The sequence below is a fragment of the Salarias fasciatus genome, chromosome 7 (genome assembly GCF_902148845.1).
Source record: "Salarias fasciatus chromosome 7, fSalaFa1.1, whole genome shotgun sequence".
Classification (NCBI taxonomy): Eukaryota; Metazoa; Chordata; class Actinopteri; order Blenniiformes; family Blenniidae; genus Salarias; species Salarias fasciatus.
In genome coordinates this window covers 8,681,639-8,707,115 of record NC_043751.1, presented here as the reverse complement: position 1 = coordinate 8,707,115, position 25,477 = coordinate 8,681,639, and the positions used below count along the sequence as shown (strand labels likewise).

Below are 25,477 nucleotides of genomic sequence, written 5' to 3'. Positions count from 1 at the left end.
TGATTATATACACACACACACACACACACACACACACACACACACACACACACACACACACACACACACACACTTATGAAGAGAACAATAAACTATAAATATTAACAATGAGAGAACACAGACATTCGTATTGACAATCTACCAAGTTGGATTGTTATTATGGTGATTTCATTTCCACCGTCTACATGGAGACAGATTAAGAAGCACTGGAACCATCAAAGCAATTATTGATTATTTTATTTACATGTGCCTTTGTCAGTGGATGTGTGCTTGTTTCGATTTGCGACCACACGTTGGGATCTCCATGGCTTGAATGAAGGTCAGATGGCTGAAAGTGCATGTAGAGGGTTTGAGCTGAGCGTCAGCTGCAGGACGCTCGGCTCCTCAGCAGCTGGTCGAGGACGCTGCTCTGCCGGATGTCTCTCAGGTTGGAGATGTCCTCTGCGATCACCGGGACGTCCTCGCTGTGCTCCGTCGTGTCCGTTTCGTCCTCCTCGCTGTCGGAGAGCGTGCAGAGCAGAGCGTCGTTCTCATACGTGGGGAAGTAGTACCTGGAAGAGACGAGCATTGATTGACTGACTCCTTTCTCCTGCCGGTGTTCAGGTTTGCTGTGACTGAGTCATTATTCCCCGCTCTGGCTACTGACTGAGGCTGGTCCCAGGCGGACGCTTCCGGCAGCGCCATCATGTGACCTTCGGCCTCGAGGTGACGCAGGACGTCGGCTCTGCAGTCGAACGCCTGCTGGCAGCCGTAGCAGCGGCTCTGGTGGATCTGACGCCGGATGAAGTTCACAAGTTTGACCTGCTGGTAGAACTTGAGGTCTGGAAGAAGACGAAGAGGATCCGTCAACAGAGAGGAGTCCTCCTCCGCTGTGGACTCAAACTGTCCCGGTGGCAGTGGTTACTCACTCAGCTCTGTCTTCAGGCGGTGAAGATCGAAGCCATGGCTCTCCTGCAGTCAGCACAAAACCAGAAACCGGTAAAACCCCAGTCCCAAAAAGGTTCAGACATCACAAATAATCTGATCAGTGGTTGGAGAACAGAGATCTATCAGCGGCTGACCTTCATGTGTGTGTAGATCTGCTCCATCGTCTCCGACTGATGCTCACAGAAGAGACACACAGCAGACAGCGGGTGAGCCCGCCAGTCCGACCAATCGCTGAGGACGACACAGACACGTCAGCTGAGACTCACCAGTGGAGCAGCTCTGACCTCTGGATTCCACACGAGACCAGAACGACGCCACGGGCCTCATGTTGGACACCCCTCTGAGGATTACTCACTCGTCCTCGTCCTCGACCAGCTCGCGGTCGTCCTCGCTCTGCACCTCCTCCCAGGTTTTCCCCAGTTCCTGGCAGGGAAACAACAAGAGTGTGAGAGGAAGAAAACACCGTCCACTGCTCTTCAGCCCCCCCTTGGCCCCTCCCCCTCCCCCCTCACCAGGTAGTTGATGACGTAGAAGCGGTCGTACTCGTGGTTGTTGGCGTTGATGCGGCGGTGAGCCTTCTTCCTCATGTGATCCTTGAGCGTGGTTTTATCTCGGAAGGTTTTCTCGCAGTACAGACACTGCAGACTGACGGACAGCAGGAAGCCAACAGACAGCTACTGGTCAACCGACCGTTTCACCAACGCTTCATGAAAACCCTCATAATGCAGAAACTGATCTAGAAATGTCCTGGAGTTGCTTTTACCATTGTCTTTAATTCACAAATCTAAAAAAAAAAATTAAGTTCCAGTTTCATCCTGACGTGGTTGTAATCTTCCATTTAACCAGGTGTGTTTGTGGACAAGCTGCTTCAAAATGAAGTGGCCTGTTGAAAACGTCGGTTGTTACGAAACGGTTCACTTTAAAAATGAGACAACCACATTTTTCATTCAAGTGACAGAGCCAGACTGCTCTGAGACACAGGGAGACGGTTCCTACTTGTCCAGTTTGTCCTGCAGCGTGTCCAGAAACTGGTCGCAGTAGACGATGTTGTCAGGGAGTCCGATGCTGAAGGAGTGCTCTCGGGCCATGTGGTTCAACATAGACGACCTGGAGACACGCCGCTCACAAATGAATGACTTTCTAAAGAAGAGGCCATTGATGAAGAAAGTAAAAACGGCTGTGTGTGAAAGGCGACCTGTTCCCGGTGAACTCCTCGCTGCAGAACATGCAGAGTCGATGGAAGCTGCTGTCCTCTCTCTCCCTCTGCTGCTGCTCCAGCACCTCCTCCTGCAGAAGAGGCTTTTTCAGTCTCATGCTCATCATGCTGAGGGTGTCGTGTACCATCCAGGTAGCGATCCCCACCAGTCGTTTCTGTTGGAGCTTTTCTCTGAAGAGTCGATCTTCTGGAAGGACGTCACACAGCAGGAAGTACTCCTCCTGTTTCTCTGCAATGTCGACAACTTCTTGTCAGTTGCTCATCTTGTCAAATCGGACTCCTCAATAGCATCTTCTCTGTCTTGCGTGAAGACCAATGCAGGTTCTGTTAGTCTGTTTTACTGAATTGAAACCTCTGAATTTCCCTTCAGTTTCATCACCGGCAGCTGAAGCAGAGCTTCACTCACCGACCGGGCCGGTGGAGTTGGTCTTGATCACACTGCAGAAGTCAGTGAGTGACTGTTCCATGAACCGGCCCTTCCAGTACAGCAGGTACCTGATGGGAGCAGCAGAGGATGATCAGAGTAGAGACCGCACAGGGCCTGGAACGGGTATAAGGATGTAAGATGCGTCTAGTTTCTGCTATTTTAGCTAAATGAAGTTCCACTAAATATTGATCTGATTTTTCAGTTGGGATTCATAAATTTACACATTTAACTTCATTTTGTTGATTATTCTGTTAATCCAATAAGCTTCATTTCGCTACTGTCCATCAGTTATTTGATAGATTAAAATAAAGTTGCTGACACAAACACAAATGATTTATAAGTTAAAGTAATGGAGACTGTCAGACGTGCCCAGCCTTCTGGTAAATAAAGGTTAATAAATCCATCTTTCAGCGTGTTCAGGCGTGTGCTTTGTGCACACAGTGCTCCTACTTGGCCAGGTCTGCGATCAGTTTGACGTCGGCGATCACCAGCTTGTGCTCCAGCAGGAGGTGTCTGAGCAGAGCGTCTTTCTGCTGTGTGGGGACCGACTCGGAGCAGAAGAGGCAGACCAGCAGCTCGGCGCCCCCACTCTGCACCCCCACAGCACTGCAGCTGCAGGCCGGCCGCTCCGGGAAACACAGAGGCTCCAGGATGCTGTCCTGACCTGTGAGAGGAAGAGACAGCTGATCCACCAGAGCAGAGGGGACAACAGACCAGAGGGGGAGACGCAGCTCCAAACCACTTATGTCACTGCCGTTCTTATTCCGTTACAAATTTCAACTTTAAATGCTACTTACTGTGTTTCTATTATTAATATGAATACACTGCAGTATGAAGGCGGGATGCTTATCTGACTACAATTTCAACATAAAGCCAAATTTAATGAAAAAAACTAAAAGGCAAAATACAGTAAAAAGCGAAAAAACAACAAAGCTTCTCCTCTGACTGTTGCATTATGCACGTTTATACAAACCCACCCTGACAGGACTGAAAAACAGAAAGTGGCTATTTTACAGCTGATGCCTCATTTTGACTGAATGATTCTCTGCTCAGTGTCCGAGTGACAATAAAGTCAACCAGGAGCTAAAAATCTGCGAACATGTCAAACGAGATTTTACTAAATAAGGCAATTAGTGGATGGATTTTAAACTATTTGCAGCAGAGTTAGAGAAAAACGGACTAACAACTCAGCCAACTGCTGTCTGCAGTCTCTAAGATCATCAACACAAAGTGTATAATCCTCAAGACAGGGTGAGATTAATAATCTTCTGGAACGGCCACGACAGCAGTTTATAATAATAAATTACAATAATAAAAGTTTAAATCTGCTCCCGCAGTGAAGTAATCAATAAAAACTTGAAAAATCTGCGCTATACCGTTCCTGTCGGGACCGCTGGCAGCCATTTTGGAAAAGACGTCACACACACCGAGTGAAATGGACCAATCACAGAACAGTATTTCTTCTTCTTTTATTTGATGGGTAGGCGGAGGACAACTGGGCTCACTGCCTCCTCCCCGCGGTGTGGAGAAGCTATGGCTGGTTTTCCTCCGGGAAACAGAGCAGTCAGAGTGATTTTCAAAGGAATAAACGCAACGAACAAACAAACGATTCACTATTAGTGACAAAGTTAGGTTATCAACATCCAGAGAAATTATTAACTAAATCATTGCCACTGTCCAGCAAAACAAAAACTAAAACAAATATAAACAAACAAAAAAGAAGCTGCAACAACAAAACATGCACATTTCATTATTTTGTCAGTGGATCTCCAGTTTTTTTTCTTTTTAGATAATAGAAATTAGTTTGCTCAGATTTAAATGTAAAATCTCCATCCAACTATCCATCTTCCACCGCTTATCCGGGACCGGGTCGCGGGGGCAGCAGTCTCAGCAGGGATGCCCAGACTTCCCTGTCCCCAGACACTTCCTCCAGCTCTTCTGGGAGGATCCCAAGACAGTCTCTTCAGCGTGTCCTAGGTCCTCCCCGGGGTCTCCTCCCGGTGGGACATGCCGGGAACACCTCCCTAGGGAGGCGTCCAGGAGGCATCCTAACCAGATGTCCGAGCCACCTCAGCTGGCCCCCTCGATGTGGAGGAGTAGCGGTTCTACTCCGAGCTCCTCCCTGGTGACTGAGCTCCTCACCCTATCTCTAAGGGAGCACCCAGCCACCCAACGGAGGAAGCTCATTTCAGCCGCTTGTATCCGGGGTCTTGTCCTTTCGGTCATGATCCAAAGCTCATGACCATAGATGAGGGGGGGAACGTACATTGACCGGTAAATCGAGAGCTTCACCTTTCGGCTCAGCTCCCTCTTCACCACAACGGACCGATACAACGACCGCATTACTGCGCCCGCTGCACCAGTCCGACTGTCAATCTCACGCTCCATCCGTCCCCCACTCGTGAACAAGACCCCAAGACACTTGAACTCCACCACTTGGGCTAGGGTCTCTCAACCGACCTGGAGAGGGAAAGCCACCTTCTTCCGGTCGAGGACCATGGCCTCGGATTTGGAGGTGCTGATCCTCATCCCTGTCGCTTCACACTCGACTGCGAACCGCCCCAGTGCATGCTGTAGGTCCAGGTTCGATGAAGCCAACAGGACAACGTCATCTGCAAAAGGCAAAGATGAAATCCTGTGATCCCCAAACCGGAGCCGCTCCGGCCCCCGGCCGCACCTAGAAATTCTGTCCATAAAGATTATGAACAGAACTGGTCACAGAGGGCAGCCCTGCCAGAGTCCAACATGCACCAGGAACAGGTCTGACTTACTGCTGGCAATGTGGACCAGACTCCTACTCCGGTCATACAGAGACCGGATGGCCCTTAACAAGGGGCCCCGGACTCCGTATTCCCGGAGCACCCCCCACAAGGAACCACGAGGGACGCGGTCGAACACCTTCTCCAAGTCCACAAAACACATGTGAACTGGTTGGGTGAACTCCCACGAACCCTCTGGCACCCTATGGAGGGTGTAGAGCTGGTCCAGTGTTCCGCGACCAGGACAAAAACCGCATTGTTCTTCCTGGATCCGAGGTTCGACTATCGGTCGAATCCTCCTCTCCAGTACCCTGGCATAGACTTTCCTAGGGAGGCTAAGGAGTGTGATCCCCCTATAGTTGGAGCACACCCTCCGGTCCCCCTTTTTAAACAGGGGGACCACCACCCCGGTCTGCCAATCTAGAGGCACTGTCCCCGACCACCACGCAATGTTACAGAGACGTGTCAACCAAGACAGTCCCTGCACATCCAGAGACATAAGGTACTCGGGGCGAATCTTGTCCACCTCCGGTGCCTTGCCACCGAGGAGCTTACCAACCACTTCAGTTACTTTGGCTCGGGTGATGGACGAGTCTACCTCTGAGACCTCAACCTCTGCTTCCTCCACGGAAGATGTGGCGACGGGATTGAGGAGGTCCTCGAAGTATTCCTTCGACCGTCCTATGATATCCCCACTTGAGGTCAGCAACTCCCCACCTCCACTGTAAACAGTGTTACTGGAGACCTGCTTTCCCCTCCTGAGGCACCGGACGGTTTGCTAGAATTTCTTCGAGGCCGACCGGTAGTCCTCCTCCATGGCCTCACCGAACTCCTCCCAGACCCGAGTTTTTGCCTCCATAACCACTTGGGCTGCAGTTCGCTTGGCCTGCCGGTACCTGTCAGCTGCTTCTGGAGTCCCACGAGCCAACAATCCTCGATAGGACTCCTTCTTCAGCTGGACGGCTGGACAGCCCTTACTTCCGGTGTCCACCACCGGGTTCGGGGGTTGCCGCCGTGACAGGCACCGGAGACCTTACGACCACAGCTCTGGGCAGCTGCTTCGACAATGGAGGTGGAGAACATGGTCCACTCGGACTCAATGTCCCCAGCCTCCCTCGGTATAAGAGAGAAGCTCTCCCGGAGGTGGGAGTTGACAGTCATAATTTACAAGCTGGATTTAAACTCTCCAGAACTCACTCACTTCACCTGTTACTACTAATGGGCTCATTTCACAACTGTTTGAAGAGGTTCTCTGCTGCGATGTCCACCATCCCCACTACTATTGAGACTTGTTATTAATCCACTGGCAGCTCTCATCACATCATGGAGCATCACTGGAATTGAAGCAGCCTGATCAGCAGAAAAAGCAAAGAAAACCTGCTGATGATAAAACCCCTCAAACTCGCTGGCAGAAGGTCCAGTGGTGTGACTTGAGACTCGTCTCCAGACCAAAATATCAAGGTCTGACTCTGGACTACGTCTGAGCTCCTTACAGTCTGGGTCTGGTCCTGGTCTGGGTTGCTCTGGTCTTGGGTTCGATGATCTTCACTGCAACACTGATAGACACATGAAATGATTGTGTGTTGATATCTCCACAGCCTTCCTGATTGTATGTATTCAAAATATCTTTTTTTGGTGTTTCCATGTGAAAGTATAAAGCCACTGCATCACGCTCCACTGCTGAAATCCACCTCCAAATGCTCCAAATCAAAAGAAATCCCGTCACGTTTTCAGTCTTTACTTCAACAATTCAAAAACTGAGGTTACAACCCAAATATCCCTCATATAGTCCTGAAAACCAAATGAGGCTGAGAGATGATCAAAGCCTGGAAGCTGATGTTCTATCTTGACAGTGTGGGATCCAGCTTCTTTCCATCATGGACGTCCCACCAAACGCTTCTGACTCTGTATCACAGTGATTTCAGCCTGACAATGGATTTACACCACAGGAGCAGGCAAGAGTTAAACATCTGAAAACCTGCATCAAGAAAAAACAAAGTTTGTCCTTCAGTTTCAGCCTCAATAATTCTGAGGACACACGAATTTCGTTTGTATTTAAATAAGCACTTCACAAAGCGTCTGCTAAATGTTTCTAAATCCTGTTAAATGTTTACATTTTAGTCACTTTGTGTTTATTTTTTTTTTTTTACAAAGAAAGAGTCAGAATTTGGAATCACACCTTTTCTCATTTCATCCTGTCACCAAATGTGTTCTTTTTTTGCTTTTTTACTTTGACCAGAAGGGGGCAGGAGAGGTAAATGTCATTTCTCTCTCTTTTTTTTTTGGAAAATGGTAAATGGACTACACTTATTTAACGATTCATGCATCAGTACAATAGTTTTTTTGTTTGTTTTTGTTTTTGTTTCAGTGATGCAGCAGATTATGAAGCCATCCAAATTACAGCAGATTCAAAGCTCTGAACTTGGATTCAATGGCGGCATGACCATGGTGAGTTCTGTCCAGAATGAGATCGTGTTATCCTCCAAGCACGATGACAAAGCAGTGGATGACAGCAGCCAGAAGAAGAAACAAGAAGTGATGGAGTACTTCAACAAAACCAAAGGAAGAGTAGACACAATGGATCAGATGGTCAGACTCGTGTAAACGGAGAACACGGAGGTGGCCAATGGTCGTGATTTGTGAATGAGGCCTCAGTAACCACTGTCTTTATTTTCTTATTTCAATCATTTTCACAGGAAAACATCAGCCAGGAGCGCCGAGGGAAGAGAAACGGTGAGCAATATTCACAACTTCCAACAAGAGAAAAGTCAGCAGCTGTTGTTCCCTGTGCACCAGGCCTGTATGCAAGGAGCACAAACATTTGGTGGTCATCTATGATGCTTGTAGCAAATGAATTGGTGGTTTATGGTGTGTTGATGTGATCTGTTGTATTTTATTTTGGTTGGTCATGTTACAATAGTTGCACTAGATACAGCTCAATAATTATTTTCTGTTCTCAAAGGTATGTTTCTGTGTGCCAAAATGACAAATGAAGGTGCTTCAAATATCAATTGTTTAATTATTTTGGCCAGTGCCAAAGTGATTATCTGAGGCAAAATATTGTCACAGTATGAAGTCGTTCAATTAAAAATCAAGTGAGATAACTTGATCTTTTTGGACCTGTGTGTATAAACTTGATGTAATGATACAAAACCAATTGTTTGCTTATTTTACAAAGAGGCACGTAATGGAAATGCTGATCTGTACTGGAGAAAACAAAAATATTTTGAAAATACTTTAAATATTCAATCACAAAATAACTCGAAGGACACAACAAAAACCCTCGCCAAGCATGAAATCACATTGAGAATGCACACGGGTCCTTTTGACCCATGTTGGGCATCAAAGAGTTAAAGTAATAGAAACATTACTTTTGCCTGGTAATGAATTCAATTAAAATCAATTCAGCTTTATTCACAAATTGCTTTTACAGAGAAAACCCAACAGATCCACATGAGCAAGCACAGGCGACCATGGAAAGGAAAAACTCCCTTTTAAAATTAAGAAACCTGCAGAACCAGACTCAGAGGTGGAGGCTTTCTGCTATTTCTTTTTAGTTCTAGTTTCTTTTAAAATTCTGTAAGTCAGTTACTTTTTTGAGGAAGTAACTAGTAACTATAATGAGTTACCTTCAACAGCAACTTACCCAACACTGGCAGGTAGTAACAGGTCGTTAGCTCCAGCTGACAGCAGAAAGTCCCACATAATTAATAAACCAAATGCTCCGTGTCTGACACATAAAAACCTGGTTGCACATTAAAGACCAGGGTTGTCAAACTTTTAGGATACAGCGACCTCATACTGTGTGTGTGTGTGTGTGTGTTCGTTCCATTGCTGAAACCATACGGTGTTTCAAATTAACTGGTTTCCTTGTTAACTGGTGACTGACTTCCTGTAGCATTTCCTGCTGCTGCTGCCACTGGCAGCAGATGTTGAAGTTAGACTCATTAAAGGTCTGACACGGCTTTTTGTCTGGTTGTTAACATCTATCAGCAACAAGGGACGTGAAAGAAACCCAGTCGCCAATTAAGGGGAAGTAGTTATTTCAAAACACCGGCTCCGCTCCGGGTTCTACACACTTCACCTCCGCTAGTTAGCTGCTGCGTTCAGGTGACTGGAGCGAGCTGCGGAAAACTGAAACTCGGTCGTTCACATGAAGGCAGCGGTGACAGCTGGACCCAGGAGACTCTCAGGAGACACGTGAAGGAAGCGTGGACAATGGGCCATTTTCACAGCTCCACTACTTCCTGAAATTAACTGTGCACATTCATTTCCTGTCTTGCATTATTGGCCAAAATGATTAATCCAGGTGTGTCTTGTTGCAGCAGTCTAAACCAGACACACCTGGATTAATCAGTTTGGCCAATAATGCAAGACAGGAAATGAATGTGCACAGCTATTTTCAGGAAGTAGTGAAGTTGTGAAAATACCCCATTTGCACAAAGGAACGGCTCTCAGACAGCTACGATCCGGCTCTCGTCGTTCACTTAAAAGAGACGTTTAAACGAACGCCACAGCACTAATGCGCACCTTGCTCTCCCCAAATCTTGATATGCAAATGAGCTTTACAGTGTTTCATCAGGTACGCATTTTTTCATTTGGTAGCGCATGCGCACCAGCGCACCGCTTATGTGCACCCCTGACTATAACCCTCGTCAAACGCTATCCAGTTTGACAAAAGGACAGCGTTCCTGCAAGATGGCGTCAGTTTATGAGGAGATTGGGTTAGCCGGACTGTTTTGTGATGCAATTCTGAAAGTTCAAGATGTTGAATTTCAAGTTCACAAAGTTATCTTGTGTGAATGCTCTCCATACTTCAGGTAAGTTGAAACAGAGAAACAATGTTTGCCTTTTAAAGTGATACATTTCACCTGGTATGATGGATAGAATATGAAAAACTGCTGAGCAGTTTGTAAATTGTATTAATTTAGCATAAATGTGCTGGACCCAACAACTTTATTGTGGTTTGAGTTGTTGTTGCAGTCAGAGCCCATGCAAAAATATAAGTCTGTTTGATTAAGTGGGTCAGAGGAATTTGATCATTTTATCGAATAATCAGTTACCAGAGTTTCCATCCTCACGGAGTACAACACTGTGAGCAGGAAACGTGTTTTAAAAACAGAGGGAAAAAAAGCTCTGAGAAAAAAAAAGGTTCTTAAAAAAATGCTCTGGAAAAAAAAGCTCTGAGAGAGCAGGAGGCTTGCTGCGTAAATGTGATGTGGACCGTGGACGAGGAGCTTTCAGCTGGCTGCTATAACACAGGTAAGATATTAATTTCTCTTCAAACAGAAGACGGACATTTCAGAAAGACTTAGTAGAATTTGAAAAGATCTCCGGTTATTTTCAGAATTGTGCTGTCTAGCTAGTGAGCATCTCGCCGTTCATCTGTGAACAACTGGGCATGCTCAGTGAGACCGGGGATTTGTGTGTGGAAGCCGAGCTTTCACGGTGTTACTTCTAACACAAAAAGACACTTTCTTTTAACAGAAGACCGACAGCTCAGAAAACCAACCGAGCTGATCGCTGCTTATTTTCGGAATCGTACTGGCTCCTCGTGGTTAGCTAAAAGTGCTCATTAGCATCGAGCAGTACGTCAGTGAACAACGCGGCTGGCACCAATGACGTATAAAGATACCAGACCGCTCACTGCTCGCCGGACAGCAGCGGCACCATGGCAAATCGGCGCTGACTTCCGGTAGTGGCAAGAAGCCGTGGGCGCTGTGTAATCCTGTGTAAATACACTGACTTCAAGGTAGGGCTGGGCGATATGGCAAAAAAAATGATCACGATTTTTTGTTTCATATCATTCAATCTCGATTATAATCACGATATGTTATATTGTTTTTAAACCAGTTTAAAGCATCTGCACTAGAAACTAGAACTACAGAATAGTTTAACATTTTATTAACAAACCAAGCAAATGGCAATGCAAATTAAATAATATAAACATAGAAAAATATAAGAACAATCTCACCTAACAGTGCAGTAAATGGAAAAAAAAAATCCAGCACCAAGATAATAAAATCTTGTGATGCACCGTTTTTTCAGTAAAAGAGAAGATTGTCAGTTAAAGTGTGACAGTTTACAGCCCTGAGGATTTTTGTTGCGATAAAAGATTAAAAAACTAAAGAAACCCCCTGGGGATAATGAAGATGCTTTAGAATGTAAACATTATTTTCAAGTTATGATACTAAATATGCTGCTGCCATCATTCATGCTTGCATCAAATGTACAAAATTTAAATAATCTAGATTGGACAGATTCGACTTCAAATGTAACAGTACAAAACTACAATAATAATTAAAAAAATAGACCAATTAATCGTTTTTCTCCTCTTAGAATGTTGCTCGTATGGTGCAGTGGCCTGAAAAGATGACACTGGCTGCGTTTACATGCAGTCAATATTTGTGTTAAGATAAATATTCTGGTTTCTGAAACATAATAACCCCAGAGATATCCCCATTCAGACCATGGCGCACAGACGACGCCATGACTGCATTTGCACTTCATGCCACTAGGTGTGCTGTTTGCATGTTCAACCTTATTTTACACAGACACCACAGAAGAAGAGGAGTGCTGCAGCCGCTGCAGGCTCTCTCTGCATGTTGTTAGCGGCAAGACGTGGTGATATGTTCCGTCATTTTCAGTAAAAGAGAAGAACTGAACTAACTAACTGATCGTTAGTTAAACTCTATCACACGTAGTTCCTGTACTCAAAAGACCAGATTCCTTGCGGATCGGTGTGTTAGCAGCGGTGTGCTAGCGGCGGTGCGCGTGGAGCAGCCTTTCCTGTTAACAGCAGCCTCATCTTCAGAGGATAACGCCGAGGCATGACTGACTTCATCTGCTTTGCTGCCCTCGGCTCCACGTTCAGCTCCATCTCTGTTTACTTCTCAGACAACTTACAGGCGGAAGTTGAGCAGGAAAAAGTCGCCTGATTGGCTGTGGTCACGCACATTTCTGCCATGTCTGATCGAGTAAATGTGCTCACAGCTGATCACCGTGATCGACTGGAAATTAATCGCGATCCCCAATCACGATCATATAATCGCCCAGGCCTACTTCAAGGCCTGCTTGTCATCACTGATGGGACAATATGTGTTATGTTATGGCTTTTACTGTCAGCAGACAGTAAAATCTCTGTCCTGAGAACGTTGTCATGGCAATCACAGCGTTGTTTAGCCCTCACAGACTAGAAAAAAATCAAAGCATGTTTCTATGGCAATCACACTCATACAGTAACAAACAGAATTAAATTGTGGCCACGAGATAATAAATCGTGCGCACAAATTACTAATTCGTTCCCCCGAATTAGTTATATCATTTATGTACTTGAACAGTTCAGTAAAGTTGGCAGCATATTGACAGATACAGACTTTCGGTCTCAATAATTCTTTAACAAAACGTCAGTAACATACAAAGGGCGCCTCCATCCCATCATTGTTGGGTGGACTACATGCTACAAGCTCATTTTTATTGAAAGTATCTGTCTATCAAGCAGCACTAACAATATTGATTTCTATAAGCAGCCGGTGGTGCTGCGGGGTTAAGGGACCGTCTACAATTCACAAGACGCTGCAACAGTGAGGACAAATACTAGTGGTGTGTATCGCCTAGTATCTGGCGATACGATTCGTATCACGATTCATGGGTCACGATTCGATATATCCCGATATATCCCGATACCAATGTTCATGACAATTATTGCGATACTTTAGGAACAATTAATTTGTAAATTAGTAGTACTTCATGAGAAAACTTGTATGAAACACATTTTATTTATCCCAAATGCAACAGAAGTTCCCCATCAACTATATTTAACAGCAAACAAGTTGCAGGCTACTTTTTCATTTAAACAGTAAATGAAAAATAAAAGCTACATACACCTTCAATAATGGAACATGTTTTGAGAAAACAAAGTGCAATCATTGTAAAACCTTGAATTGAACTGAATTGAAATTCCTTTATTTGTCCCACAGGGGGAAATTGCAATGTTAAGCAGCACAGAGAAAAGAAAAAAACAGAAAAGAAATGCGAAATATGAGAATTTACAAGGTCCAACCATACATAGAAAAATTAACTATAAATTTAGGATAAATATAATTAAATAACAGATACAAACTAAATGACATAATTTAAATATAAGTTTCAGACAGATGTAAAGAAATAAGATATACACTAACAAATATAAATCAAATATAAATTAAATATACATTTAAGACAGAACACATATGTAAACTATAATATTAATAAAAGACATGAGTTACATAGTATTTAAATATACATATAGGACAGACATATGTACAATATTATAGAAAAATGTGAGAGACATGAAAAGACAAATACACAGGAGTGTCATTTAGAACAGTGTGTGGTGTGTGTTTGGACTAGTTGGAGCAGTGCTGGCTGTAGAGTCTGACGGCAGCAGGGAGGAAGGACCTGCTGAGGAGGCAACGCTCCTTCACACACCTGGGGGGACGCAGCCTGTCCCTCACACCGCTGTCCAGGGCCCTCAGGGTGTCCTGCATGGGGACATCCTGCTCAAATGCATGTGGGTTGGTGGTGTTTCCGCGGTATTTGACTTTTGCAAAGCACATTTTACAAATGGCGTGACTCTTATCTGTCCCTCCGTCCTTGTTGTAAAAGCCAAAGTGCCTCCAGATTCCGGCTTTATAAATATTCCTCGGAGCGTCTCCCACTTCCTCCGCCACGGGAGACTGTCGTGTGATCCAGTTACCGCGAGACGGTAGTGTAAAGAAACCACCGGGAGAGCTCTCGCGAGATGCTGTTCTTCCTCTGGCGGACTGGAGGCTCTGCAAAGCTCTTGGTGTGGTGTGCTGCCAACTAGTGGCCAGGAGTAAAAGTGCAGCACATAAAAAGACGCTGCAATGGATATTTGCCGGGTAAATACATAATTAAAAATCGATATGGACGTATTTTGAATCGATGCGAGAATCCCGTGACGTCATATCGCGATATATCACCGAATCGATTTTTTTAAACACCCCTAACAAATACCACAAAAAGCTGAGCCCGAGCTTAGCAGTGTGGAGGTAGCTCAACGGGTTATAATCTGCAAAGACAATGCACTTGTGTCCCAGTAAATACGCCCTGAACTTCTCCGTCATGGCCCACTTAAGAGCCAGGAATTATGACGTATGATTTGTTTACCTCATCCAGTCCTGATTCTGCTTAAATTTGACAATAAAGACATGAAGGGTCCACAGAGGACCAGCTAAAGGACCACCCCAAAAATATAAGTCATGTCCTTTATTGATAAATTGAAAGAATGATTTCATGTCAATGACTCCAGAAAAACCAATCTGACGCTGACATGAATCTCCAGGCAGGTTGAAAACACTTTGTTTGTGCTGACATCTAGTGGTGAACCTGTGCCGACAGCTAATTGAGATGACATTTCCTTGCTCACAGTTTCTCTTTTTCTGCCTCTGGAGGGAACTTCAGATCCTAATAGTTCAAAGTTTTTCACACCCTCAGACTAAATGAATATGTGAAGGACAAACCAAGGATACAGAGAGCTGAGTGTGATGTGTGGAGACTGAAAGATGAACTCAAACAATGCGATAAGTGAAGCAATTTTATATCGAGCTTAAATGACCAAACGTGTCTTTGGATGCCAGAGTTCAATAAATGTTAGCATCATTTTCTATGGCCCAGTTTGTGACTGCCTTCACACTACAAATGAAAAACATTTAGTTTAATCCAGACAGTCGACTTGGTCTTGAATATAAGAATCAGAAGGAGCTTTATTGCCATTGACCATGAACAAGTTCACAAGTTTGGAATTAATCCCTAAGAATAACATTTAACTGGTTTCAATTAGATTAGATCCCATATTTGTATGTGTATTATGTGTAAAAGAACAGTTGCGTTGGAAAAAGGCATCACCCTGAGCCAGAGAAGATTCCTGGTGTGACCAGTGGTGAAAACTGTACTGACTTCATCTGTACTGACTTCGAGATATTTCATAATAAAGCATAAAAACCACAAATTCAAAGAAACATTTTTTTTTGTTGATGTACATGTTTCTAATTCACACAAACTTTCCACCAGAGCACTCAGCAGAGTAGAAAATGCTGAGTCGGCTTCTCTGAATCCAGTCATTTGCTTCTTGTTCGGGTTCTCCTGGCGGTCAGAGTCTTCCCGTTTTCCTTTGGCTGGATTTGGAACGCGACTCTGAGTGGTGGAGGAAGAAATGTCTGTCTTTTTAGATGGTTTTCATATGTTCTCACACTTTAACTTTCTCTTGTTCTTCTCGATGCAGAAGTTATGAGGACCAGGAGGACAACCAGCAGTCCGTCAGACTGAAGCTTCTGTCGTCCTTCATGGTCTTCATGATGGAGCAGAGAGAACTCGCCATGGTCGATTTCAGACTCAGTGATAAGAACATGTCGAAAAGGCCTGGAACAGAGGGTGAGTGTCTGATCTGCTGTCTCCACTCAGCGGTCAGTAATAGTGAGAATCTCATGACTATTAGATTATCAAGCTGGCTTGTAGTTCACCATCAGTGTGTGTGCTGACAGTGTTTTTTCCTTCTTCAGCAGTGGAAGTCCATGTCAAACGAGCGGCAGGCTCCCTATATTGAGCAGGCCAGACGAGAGGCTGAGCTCTACGCTGCGAGACATCCAGGCTGATCCACCAGTGACCACCATGTGAGTGACCGCTGTTTCCACAACATGTCACACACAATGATGCAGATATTCAGACACGAATATCTCCTCACATTTGTGTTTGACCCTTTTGGGCCACCATAATGACTAACAAAAAACTGGCAGATGGTCTAGAAATTCACAAAGGCTTCATAACTTCAGCCAAGTAGTGAAACAGCTGGAGCAGAGGGCTGCCCTGCAGGAGAGTTTTGACCAAAACACATCTTCAAAAGCAGCTGTGGAGACAGAAAAGGCTTTTGATCAGGAGGAACGGTCCTTTCTGATGGAGTCACTTTAGATTCCAGTCATAATTCACAAGCTGGATTTAAACTCTCCAGAACTCACTCACTTCACCTGTTACTACTAATGGGCTCATTTCACAACTGTTTGAAGAGGTTCTCTGCTGCGATGTCCACCATCCCCACTACTATTGAGACTTGTTATTAATCCACTGGCAGCTCTCATCACATCATGGAGCATCACTGGAATTGAAGCAGCCTGATCAGCAGAAAAAGCAAAGAAAACCTGCTGATGATAAAACCCCTCAAACTCGCTGGCAGAAGGTCCAGTGGTGTGACTTGAGACTCGTCTCCAGACCAAAATATCAAGGTCTGACTCTGGACTACGTCTGAGCTCCTTACAGTCTGGGTCTGGTCCTGGTCTGGGTTGCTCTGGTCTTGGGTTCGATGATCTTCACTGCAACACTGATAGACACATGAAATGATTGTGTGTTGATATCTCCACAGCCTTCCTGATTGTATGTATTCAAAATATCTTTTTTTGGTGTTTCCATGTGAAAGTATAAAGCCACTGCATCACGCTCCACTGCTGAAATCCACCTCCAAATGCTCCAAATCAAAAAGAAATCCCGTCACGTTTTCAGTCTTTACTTCAACAATTCAAAAACTGAGGTTACAACCCAAATATCCCTCATATAGTCCTGAAAACCAAATGAGGCTGAGAGATGATCAAAGCCTGGAAGCTGATGTTCTATCTTGACAGTGTGGGATCCAGCTTCTTTCCATCATGGACGTCCCACCAAACGCTTCTGACTCTGTATCACAGTGATTTCAGCCTGACAATGGATTTACACCACAGGAGCAGGCAAGAGTTAAACATCTGAAAACCTGCATCAAGAAAAAACAAAGTTTGTCCTTCAGTTTCAGCCTCAATAATTCTGAGGACACACGAATTTCGTTTGTATTTAAATAAGCACTTCACAAAGCGTCTGCTAAATGTTTCTAAATCCTGTTAAATGTTTACATTTTAGTCACTTTGTGTTTATTTTTTTTTTTTTACAAAGAAAGAGTCAGAATTTGGAATCACACCTTTTCTCATTTCATCCTGTCACCAAATGTGTTCTTTTTTTGCTTTTTTACTTTGACCAGAAGGGGGCAGGAGAGGTAAATGTCATTTCTCTCTCTTTTTTTTTGGAAAATGGTAAATGGACTACACTTATTTAACGATTCATGCATCAGTACAATAGTTTTTTTGTTTGTTTTTGTTTTTGTTTCAGTGATGCAGCAGATTATGAAGCCATCCAAATTACAGCAGATTCAAAGCTCTGAACTTGGATTCAATGGCGGCATGACCATGGTGAGTTCTGTCCAGAATGAGATCGTGTTATCCTCCAAGCACGATGACAAAGCAGTGGATGACAGCAGCCAGAAGAAGAAACAAGAAGTGATGGAGTACTTCAACAAAACCAAAGGAAGAGTAGACACAATGGATCAGATGGTCAGACTCGTGTAAACGGAGAACACGGAGGTGGCCAATGGTCGTGATTTGTGAATGAGGCCTCAGTAACCACTGTCTTTATTTTCTTATTTCAATCATTTTCACAGGAAAACATCAGCCAGGAGCGCCGAGGGAAGAGAAACGGTGAGCAATATTCACAACTTCCAACAAGAGAAAAGTCAGCAGCTGTTGTTCCCTGTGCACCAGGCCTGTATGCAAGGAGCACAAACATTTGGTGGTCATCTATGATGCTTGTAGCAAATGAATTGGTGGTTTATGGTGTGTTGATGTGATCTGTTGTATTTTATTTTGGTTGGTCATGTTACAATAGTTGCACTAGATACAGCTCAATAATTATTTTCTGTTCTCAAAGGTATGTTTCTGTGTGCCAAAATGACAAATGAAGGTGCTTCAAATATCAATTGTTTAATTATTTTGGCCAGTGCCAAAGTGATTATCTGAGGCAAAATATTGTCACAGTATGAAGTCGTTCAATTAAAAATCAAGTGAGATAACTTGATCTTTTTGGACCTGTGTGTATAAACTTGATGTAATGATACAAAACCAATTGTTTGCTTATTTTACAAAGAGGCACGTAATGGAAATGCTGATCTGTACTGGAGAAAACAAAAATATTTTGAAAATACTTTAAATATTCAATCACAAAATAACTCGAAGGACACAACAAAAACCCTCGCCAAGCATGAAATCACATTGAGAATGCACACGGGTCCTTTTGACCCATGTTGGGCATCAAAGAGTTAAAGTAATAGAAACATTACTTTTGCCTGGTAATGAATTCAATTAAAATCAATTCAGCTTTATTCACAAATTGCTTTTACAGAGAAAACCCAACAGATCCACATGAGCAAGCACAGGCGACCAAGGAAAGGAAAAACTCCCTTTTAGAATGAAGAAACCTGCAGAACCAGAGTCAGAGGTGGAGGCTTTCTGCTATTTCTTTTTAGTTCGAGTTTCTTTTACATTCTGTAAGTCAGTTACTTTTTTGAGGAAGTAACTAGTAACTATAATGAGTTACCTTCAACAGTAACTTACCCAACACTGGCAGGTAGTAGCAGCTAGTTCAGCTCCAGCTAACAGCAGAAAGTCCCACATAATTAATAAACCAAATGCTCCGTGTCTGACACATAAAAACCTGGTTGCACATTATAGACCAGGGTTGTCAAATGTTTAGGATCCAGCGACCTCATACTGTGCGTGCGTGTGTGTGTGTGTGTGTGTGTGTGTGTGTGTGTGTGTGTGTGTGTTCTCGTATTTCTATCCTTGTTGGGGCCAAATGTCCCCACAAGGATAGCAAAACGTGGAACGACGTGCCTTGTGGGGACCTTTTTCCGGTCCTAAGTAGGAGAAACAGTGTTTTCTTGACCATGTTGTTGTTACTGAAAAAAGTAAAAGTGCAAAAACATTTCTTTAGGGTTAGGCTTTGTTGTGGTGTGGGTTAGGGTAAGGGTCAGGGTTAGGTATAGGGATGAAAACCACTCGAAGTGAAGGTTTTTAGTTTGAGATTGAATAACCTTTTATAGGAACAACTTAGATGAATGGTTGAGGCATCTATGGATAGGTCTGAACGAGATCTATCCATACATGTGTGAATTGTGTTTGTGTGATGTAGGGGGGGAGGAGTTATGGCCAAAAAATGCCCTTTGAAAAGAGAGTGAGATCTGTATCTTGGGCCAGGAAGGTCCTAGAGACTCGGGGGTTGGACTGGTGTATTCAGAAGGGTCGAATTATGGCAGACGGAGCTTGGTTCCAAGTGTCCAGGAGGTTTGGTTCTGGAGATATTTGCTCTAGAATTTTTCCCATTGAAATGAATGGGGTCCGGTTTGAACTGAAAATTTGCCTAAGTGTAGAAGTCAAAAAGTGTCCTAGGGAAAGTGTGTAGGAGCACGTTTCATTACATTTGGAGTCAATTGGTAGGACATTCTTGTTAACAATTTTGAAATGTGTTGTAGCTTTCAGGTAAGTAATAGGTATTGTTGCAGGTAAGTATTGTTGCAGGTAAGTACTGTTGAAGGTAAGTAGTTTTACAGATGCTTCTTTGCAGGTAAGTGTTACTCCAGGTAAGTATTGTTGGTCTGGACTCTTTGGTTGTGTCCTAGTGGCCCTGTGGATCCCAGTCATGGTCTCTACTGAGCAGTGTACTCTGCTCAGTAGAGACCATGACTAGGAGCCACAGGGCCACTCAGACACGTAAGCCCCCACACCACGGCAAGGTAGAGTCCAATGTGGGAGGGTTTTTTTTGTTGGGTTTTGTGTTTATTTTTTTGGTATTTTTTTTATTTTTTTTTCAAGACAACTATCAATTCATAACTATTTACAAAAGATATGTGCCAATAAAAGTGTCTGTGTGCAGTGTCTGTAAATGTAAGTGTGTGGGGTTGTGTATCCGTGCAAAATAAAATAAAAGACAACAGAAAGAGAATCTCCAAAAGGGAGACTTGTCGCACCTTCAATTCATGTTTTCAGCTCATTTTTTCCTCAGAGATTGCCACTTGCTTTCAAAGGCACTCTTCGTCCTCGCAGGGACACCATTGTCCTTGCACAGCTGCAGGTAATGATGGTAGGCATTTTTCCTTTTCAGCGCGGTGTCAATCATTTCCATTTCAGCTGCTGACCAGTGTTTTTTTGTGTTTGCAGCCAGAAACACCCCCCGTGATGTGTCCGGCTGGACCTCATCGGGGTCGGCAGCCTGCACATCCTCGTCCAGTGGCTGCTGCTTGTCTTCCCTCTCATGAAAAATTCTTCGTGTGGGAGGTTGGGGAGGAGGGCCCATATGGTAAGGTACATGGTCATGCAGGCGCCAGACAGAGAGGTTGTACACTTTCGGCAGCAGGAATCGTGATTGAATGTTCAGTGCCTGGAGCTGGGCTTGGGAGAAATCCATTTCTGTCAGGAGCCTGCCCAGCTCCTTGTAACACACATAGTCGGACTTCATTATCATGCCCTCGCCTGACAGGAATGTGAGTATTTTCAATGTTTTTGCACGCCCCAGGTCTTTTGGGAGCCGGGTGAGGCACATCTCCATCCATGGCATCCCGTACTGCACGTATCTGTCGAGGTTGCGGCGGTACGACAGGTTCCGCCGCTCGATCTCATTGATGACGTCACCTGTCAGTGCACCAGCGAGGCCTGCCATGGAGGGTACGCTGCTCGCATCGTACAGCTCTTTGTAATCAAGGAAGTTCCAGGCGAGGACCTTCCTCTTTTTCACATCTCTGTACTTGATATCGGGGAAGTACTTGATTCGCATTGCAGCAAAGCCCAGCTTGAGGCAGTTGGCGAGATCCTTCCCAGCACCCTGTACCAGCTGCCTGGCCTGCTTGAAGACAAATGGCGCTGGGAAGGAGTCCCTGGTTGCCAGCTCCTCCGCCAGGTGGGCCACTGTCATTGCACCCTTCATGGGCCCAGGAGGGGGGGTGGCCCACTGTCAGGCAGTCCAAGTTGATGTCACTGTTTCTCTTGTGTAGGTCTTGAAAGAAGCGTAGGACCAGTGCCTCACCCACCAGCAGTGGCTCCACGTCCAAAAATTCACACACTGGCCAAAGGCGATTGATCCTCTCCATTTGGAGGGTGTCCCTCGTCCTGTTGGACAGCGGAGGAGAATTGGCAGATGCTGCAGCTGCTGTATGGGGCGACAGCCCGATGAACCCCCTCCAGTAGGTGAGGGACATCTGCCGCGTCGTGCTTGTTCCCAGTGCGGCACTCAGCTGTGTCGCAGGGAGACAGTGGGTGGCTACAGAACATCTCCTCCAGTGCCAGCTCTGTTTGATATGCCTTCCAGGAGGCGTCGAAGCCCCCCTTGCCAACATGGCACTGGAAGAGAGTTTGAAGAGTCTGGACAAAGTGTTGGAGGACGTTGTGTAGAATCCCAACAACGTCTTCCTCTTCAATGTCTTCTTCTTTCAGCTTGAAAGGCATGACCATGGGCTGACTTTGGAGGAGTTCCAAAAGTCTGTCAGTGTGGAAAAAGTGCCTTGGGTCCAGGACTCCAGGGACCTCCTCACTCCCGCCAAACCAGGCCACCATCTCCATCCGGAGGGCCACAGAACAGGGGACCTTGTCAACAAGGTCCCCCATGTGGTCAATGTACTTTTGAGCGCGCATCATCATTGCGTTTTCATATTGCGGGTGTGACAGCCCTGCAGTAATGATGGTGCCAGACACCGGATGCTTGAATGGCGAGCGGATGTGTACATGGGGGGGAGTCAGCATACAGTTGCATGAATTGGATCCTTGGAGGGACACACAACTGCCGGAGGTCCCGAGCAAAGTCGGAAGCCAGGCCATCCAGGTTCGATTGGAAATTGGCAGCCTCATGCATGCCCAACACGCTGAATAGTTTCCCCCGTGTCCCTGCAAGGTCTTGCAACCCCGCCCTGGACCACAGAAGCATGAAAGTTTCATCTTGTGGCGTGACGTTGCATGCCGCATGTATGGACATGCACTTGACACGTCCATGTGAACAAGTTTGTCCACATAGACAAGTGGACTCCTTTGCCCAAAGCGCAGCAGTGTCAGTAAAATGTCAAAGTGGTAGTTGTCTGACGTGCTGAGAGCTTCATCCAAGACACCCAGGACAAATTGCTGGTCTTGAATCAAGAGTTTGGCATGCCCCAAGTCTGAAAGAATGTTTTTCTGAAGCGACGGTCGTCGCTTTTCATTCAGTGGGAGTCCCTTCAGGAGGCCCTTGAATCTCTCCACCACACCATTTAATATTTCTAAGGCCTCTGTCTTGGGCCATGTTGGGTGGGAGTACCTCTGATCAGGTATTCCTGACAGGCGCTTAGGCATGCATGTGAGGTTTACATTATAGCCACCATCAGTTGTGGCAATGCACACCCCAAACATTGCGTCTTTCAGGACTGTCATTTGGCGGCCTGTCAGCCCCACCGATGGCAGGTGTTTCTTGAGGATTTGGAAGTGGGGTGACAGGTCCCTGGTGGAAAAAGTGGGCAGCTTCAGGCAGTGGATTGGTGCCTTTATTGCAGACATTTTTTGGAGCTGCACCACAACACCGTCTATATCATAAGTCATATTAAGGTCAGCTGCAGGGTCCTCCACACTCGTGCACAGGAGGGCCAGCCGTTCCTCCTTGCCCAGGAAGTCGTCAACATTTGCAGATCTGGACCAGAGTCGGCTGAGTTCCTCAGCATTTTCAAAGGCAACAAGCTGCCACGACATTGTAAGGGGAAGAAACAGCAAGAACAGGGTTAGGGTTAGGGGAATAAGTCGCTGTTGTAGCAGTTTTCATAATAAATATCCCGTTCCTTAAACAACTTTCATAATGTTATTTTGGTGGTCTAATGTTGAAGTAGAGAAAAGTAGACGAAATGGGAATGTTTGCCACAAAGGTAGTAGACGAACTGGGAGTAGACGAAATGGGAGTTTTGGTGTAGACAAAATGGGAATTTCAGAGTAGACGAAATGGGAGTAGACGAAATGGCCATAAACCACCCTCGCGGGGTACCTTGGTCACAGGTTTGCGCTTCACAGGAAGAGGAGGTGGGGAAGTGTCACTTGGTCTCCCCCTTTTGCAGACGGTGCCTGAATTTATCAATGAACGAGCCACAGATGCCTTGAAAGGCAGAAGACCATGCTGCTCCCATTCAGAGAATCTGAGGAGATGCCAGGCGTTCACAATGGTCACATCCAGGAAGTGGAAGAACATTCTGATGTACCAGTGTTTGTTCTTGCGTCTGTGGGGATACATTGCCATCAGGCACGTGCCGTGAGCTCCAGGGTTAGGTAGGCAGACAGTCGCAAATTGCGACGGACACACCAATGACAATTTATATGTGTAGGCAGGTAAGTGCCAGCTTACTCTAACAAAATCAAGATCGTATAACACCATTAAAAAAAGCTTAAACAATGACTTAATAGCAGTCCCAAGACTCTCCCAATTAACTTTATATCTCATGCCCACACAGCGCATTCCTTGTTTGTGATGGAGACGCAAAATGAGTGAGAAAACGACAATTCGGACGCAGAGCTGTCTGCGGTGCTGAAACGTCTCTCTCTACAGGGCCCACACCCCAACACACATTTAATGAAAGAACACCTGAAAGCAACAACCAAAAACAACATGCTCAAAGCTCTACTGCACATATGTGCTGCTCTTCTTGCCCCTAATTCATGCCATTCACACAGTTATAACAGTTAACAGATGTAGCATGAAGTGATTCTCCACTGCCCTCCTCCGCTGACTGGATTTCACAAGTGAAGTTGGTTCGCAGCTGGTGAAGCTGGTTCGCAGGTGCGCTAACCGTTAACGTGACTTCATTCAGAGAGAAACCACATTTTCAGCAACACTGCTTCAGAACAAATAAACTCGCTTACTTGCCTTTATGAAAATGTCGAGAGCAAACAACCATGTTGGCAGATATGGAGTGGAAAGTGATGCTCTTTCATGTCACTGCTGCGACCCCCGCCGTCTGACGCCTCTTCCTTATTTTCTCAGTCTGCTCCCCGTCATTTCTTTTCCACGTGGGAAACTGGAAAAAACGGAGCTTGCCTTCTGTCCTGCTCCCATTCCGTCAATGCGACTTATTATGGCAGCCTATCACGCAACACGATCTTCCTATTTCTGAGAAATGATGCCGCACTCAAAGACGTGAATCACAGAGTGACACCATGGCCTGCGAAATGGCGATTCAGTCCCACAATGCAACAGAGTGATGTCACCTGAAAAGAACCGATTCACTAATTCTCCGTGAACGTACGTAGAGCATTGGCACAGCAGAGTAACGTAAAAAAGGCAGCGTAGCGATCTGCCTTTTTGCGTACATGATTTTTTGATGGTGAAACCGACTGCGCCTGCGCGAACCCACATCATTGCGACGATACGACAGATAAAGGCAGAGCAGCGCTGTGCCTTCAGGAGAGGGTGTGTCCTTCACTGTAATACAGCGCAAGGGGAAGTTACTTGTGCAGCTTCTCTGCTTGGCCAGGAGGAGTCTGTGTTGAGTCATTTTTACTGGGCTGTGAAAAGCACTAAATGCTGTCACTTTCAAGCCGACAGGTACTATATTACTATATTGGAAATTAAAATTTGAAAAATTATATATAAAATAATAATAAAGCAATTGAAGAAAATTGGAAAAACGAATTATTAAAATGGAATGATTTCATTTTTTCCTATCAGCCCAGGGTAGGCAGTGCCTACCCTGACTGCACGTCACTGATTGCCATCATGTGGTCCATCAGGTCGACCCCTCCCATATAATCGTTGTACACCTTCACTGCGAATGGCCTGTCAATGGTGATGATCTTTCTTGGACCATCTCTGTGCAACATCTTTCCAGATGGGTCTTTTTTGTTGTTTTTTCTTTGCTTTTGCAGGTGGTGCTGGTGTGTCAACAGGTCTCTCTGCTTCCAAATCAGGTTCTGCTGCTATCTCATCTGGGCTTTCTTCCTCCTTATCCTCTGCGTCTGGTCCTTCCTCCTCAGATGCACTTTCTCATTGATCTAGAGTTTTTTTTTTTTTCATTTGGCAACCACTCTTCATCACTGCTGTCACTGTAGTGTGAATCTTCTGAGTCAGAAGGCAGTTCCTCCACAATTTTGTAGGCCTGGCTGGGCCTGGCATGCCCGGCACGAGCCTGTAAAATATAAATTGTGACTGTTACTCGTAATGAATAATGCACAAAACATAGATATTGATATATACAATGCAGCTTCCATTCTAATAGCATAAAATGTTGGTTCAGACAAAAGAAAACTA

General features: G+C 45.1%; 1 protein-coding gene across 1 annotated transcript; it reads right to left on the bottom strand.

The window, feature by feature from the left end:
- Nucleotides 1-361: 361 nt before the first annotated feature.
- On the bottom strand, nucleotides 362-3,974 carry LOC115391775 (zinc finger protein 277). Its single transcript, XM_030096122.1, has 12 exons — nucleotides 3,947-3,974; nucleotides 3,021-3,234; nucleotides 2,550-2,638; nucleotides 2,290-2,372; nucleotides 2,123-2,214; nucleotides 1,924-2,034; nucleotides 1,440-1,572; nucleotides 1,283-1,350; nucleotides 1,062-1,158; nucleotides 909-951; nucleotides 647-821; nucleotides 362-551 (listed from the first exon to the last, which is right to left on the bottom strand). The coding sequence occupies exons 1-12, from the start codon at nucleotides 3,972-3,974 to the stop codon at nucleotides 362-364; spliced, it is 1,323 nt and encodes a 440-aa protein (XP_029951982.1).
- Between the last annotated feature and the right edge of the window lie 21,503 nt (nucleotides 3,975-25,477).

Bases quoted from the DNA above. Each gene is read 5' to 3' on its own strand.
- LOC115391775 (XM_030096122.1), bottom strand. From the start codon at position 3,974: ATGGCTGCCAGCGGTCCCGACAGGAACG. The intron at 2,639-3,020 runs GTAGGAGCACTG...TGCTCCCATCAG, and splicing joins CTGATCGCAGACCTGGCCAA to GTACCTGCTGTACTGGAAGG. The intron at 1,573-1,923 runs GTAGGAACCGTC...GCTGTCCGTCAG, and splicing joins CTGCAGGACAAACTGGACAA to TCTGCAGTGTCTGTACTGCG.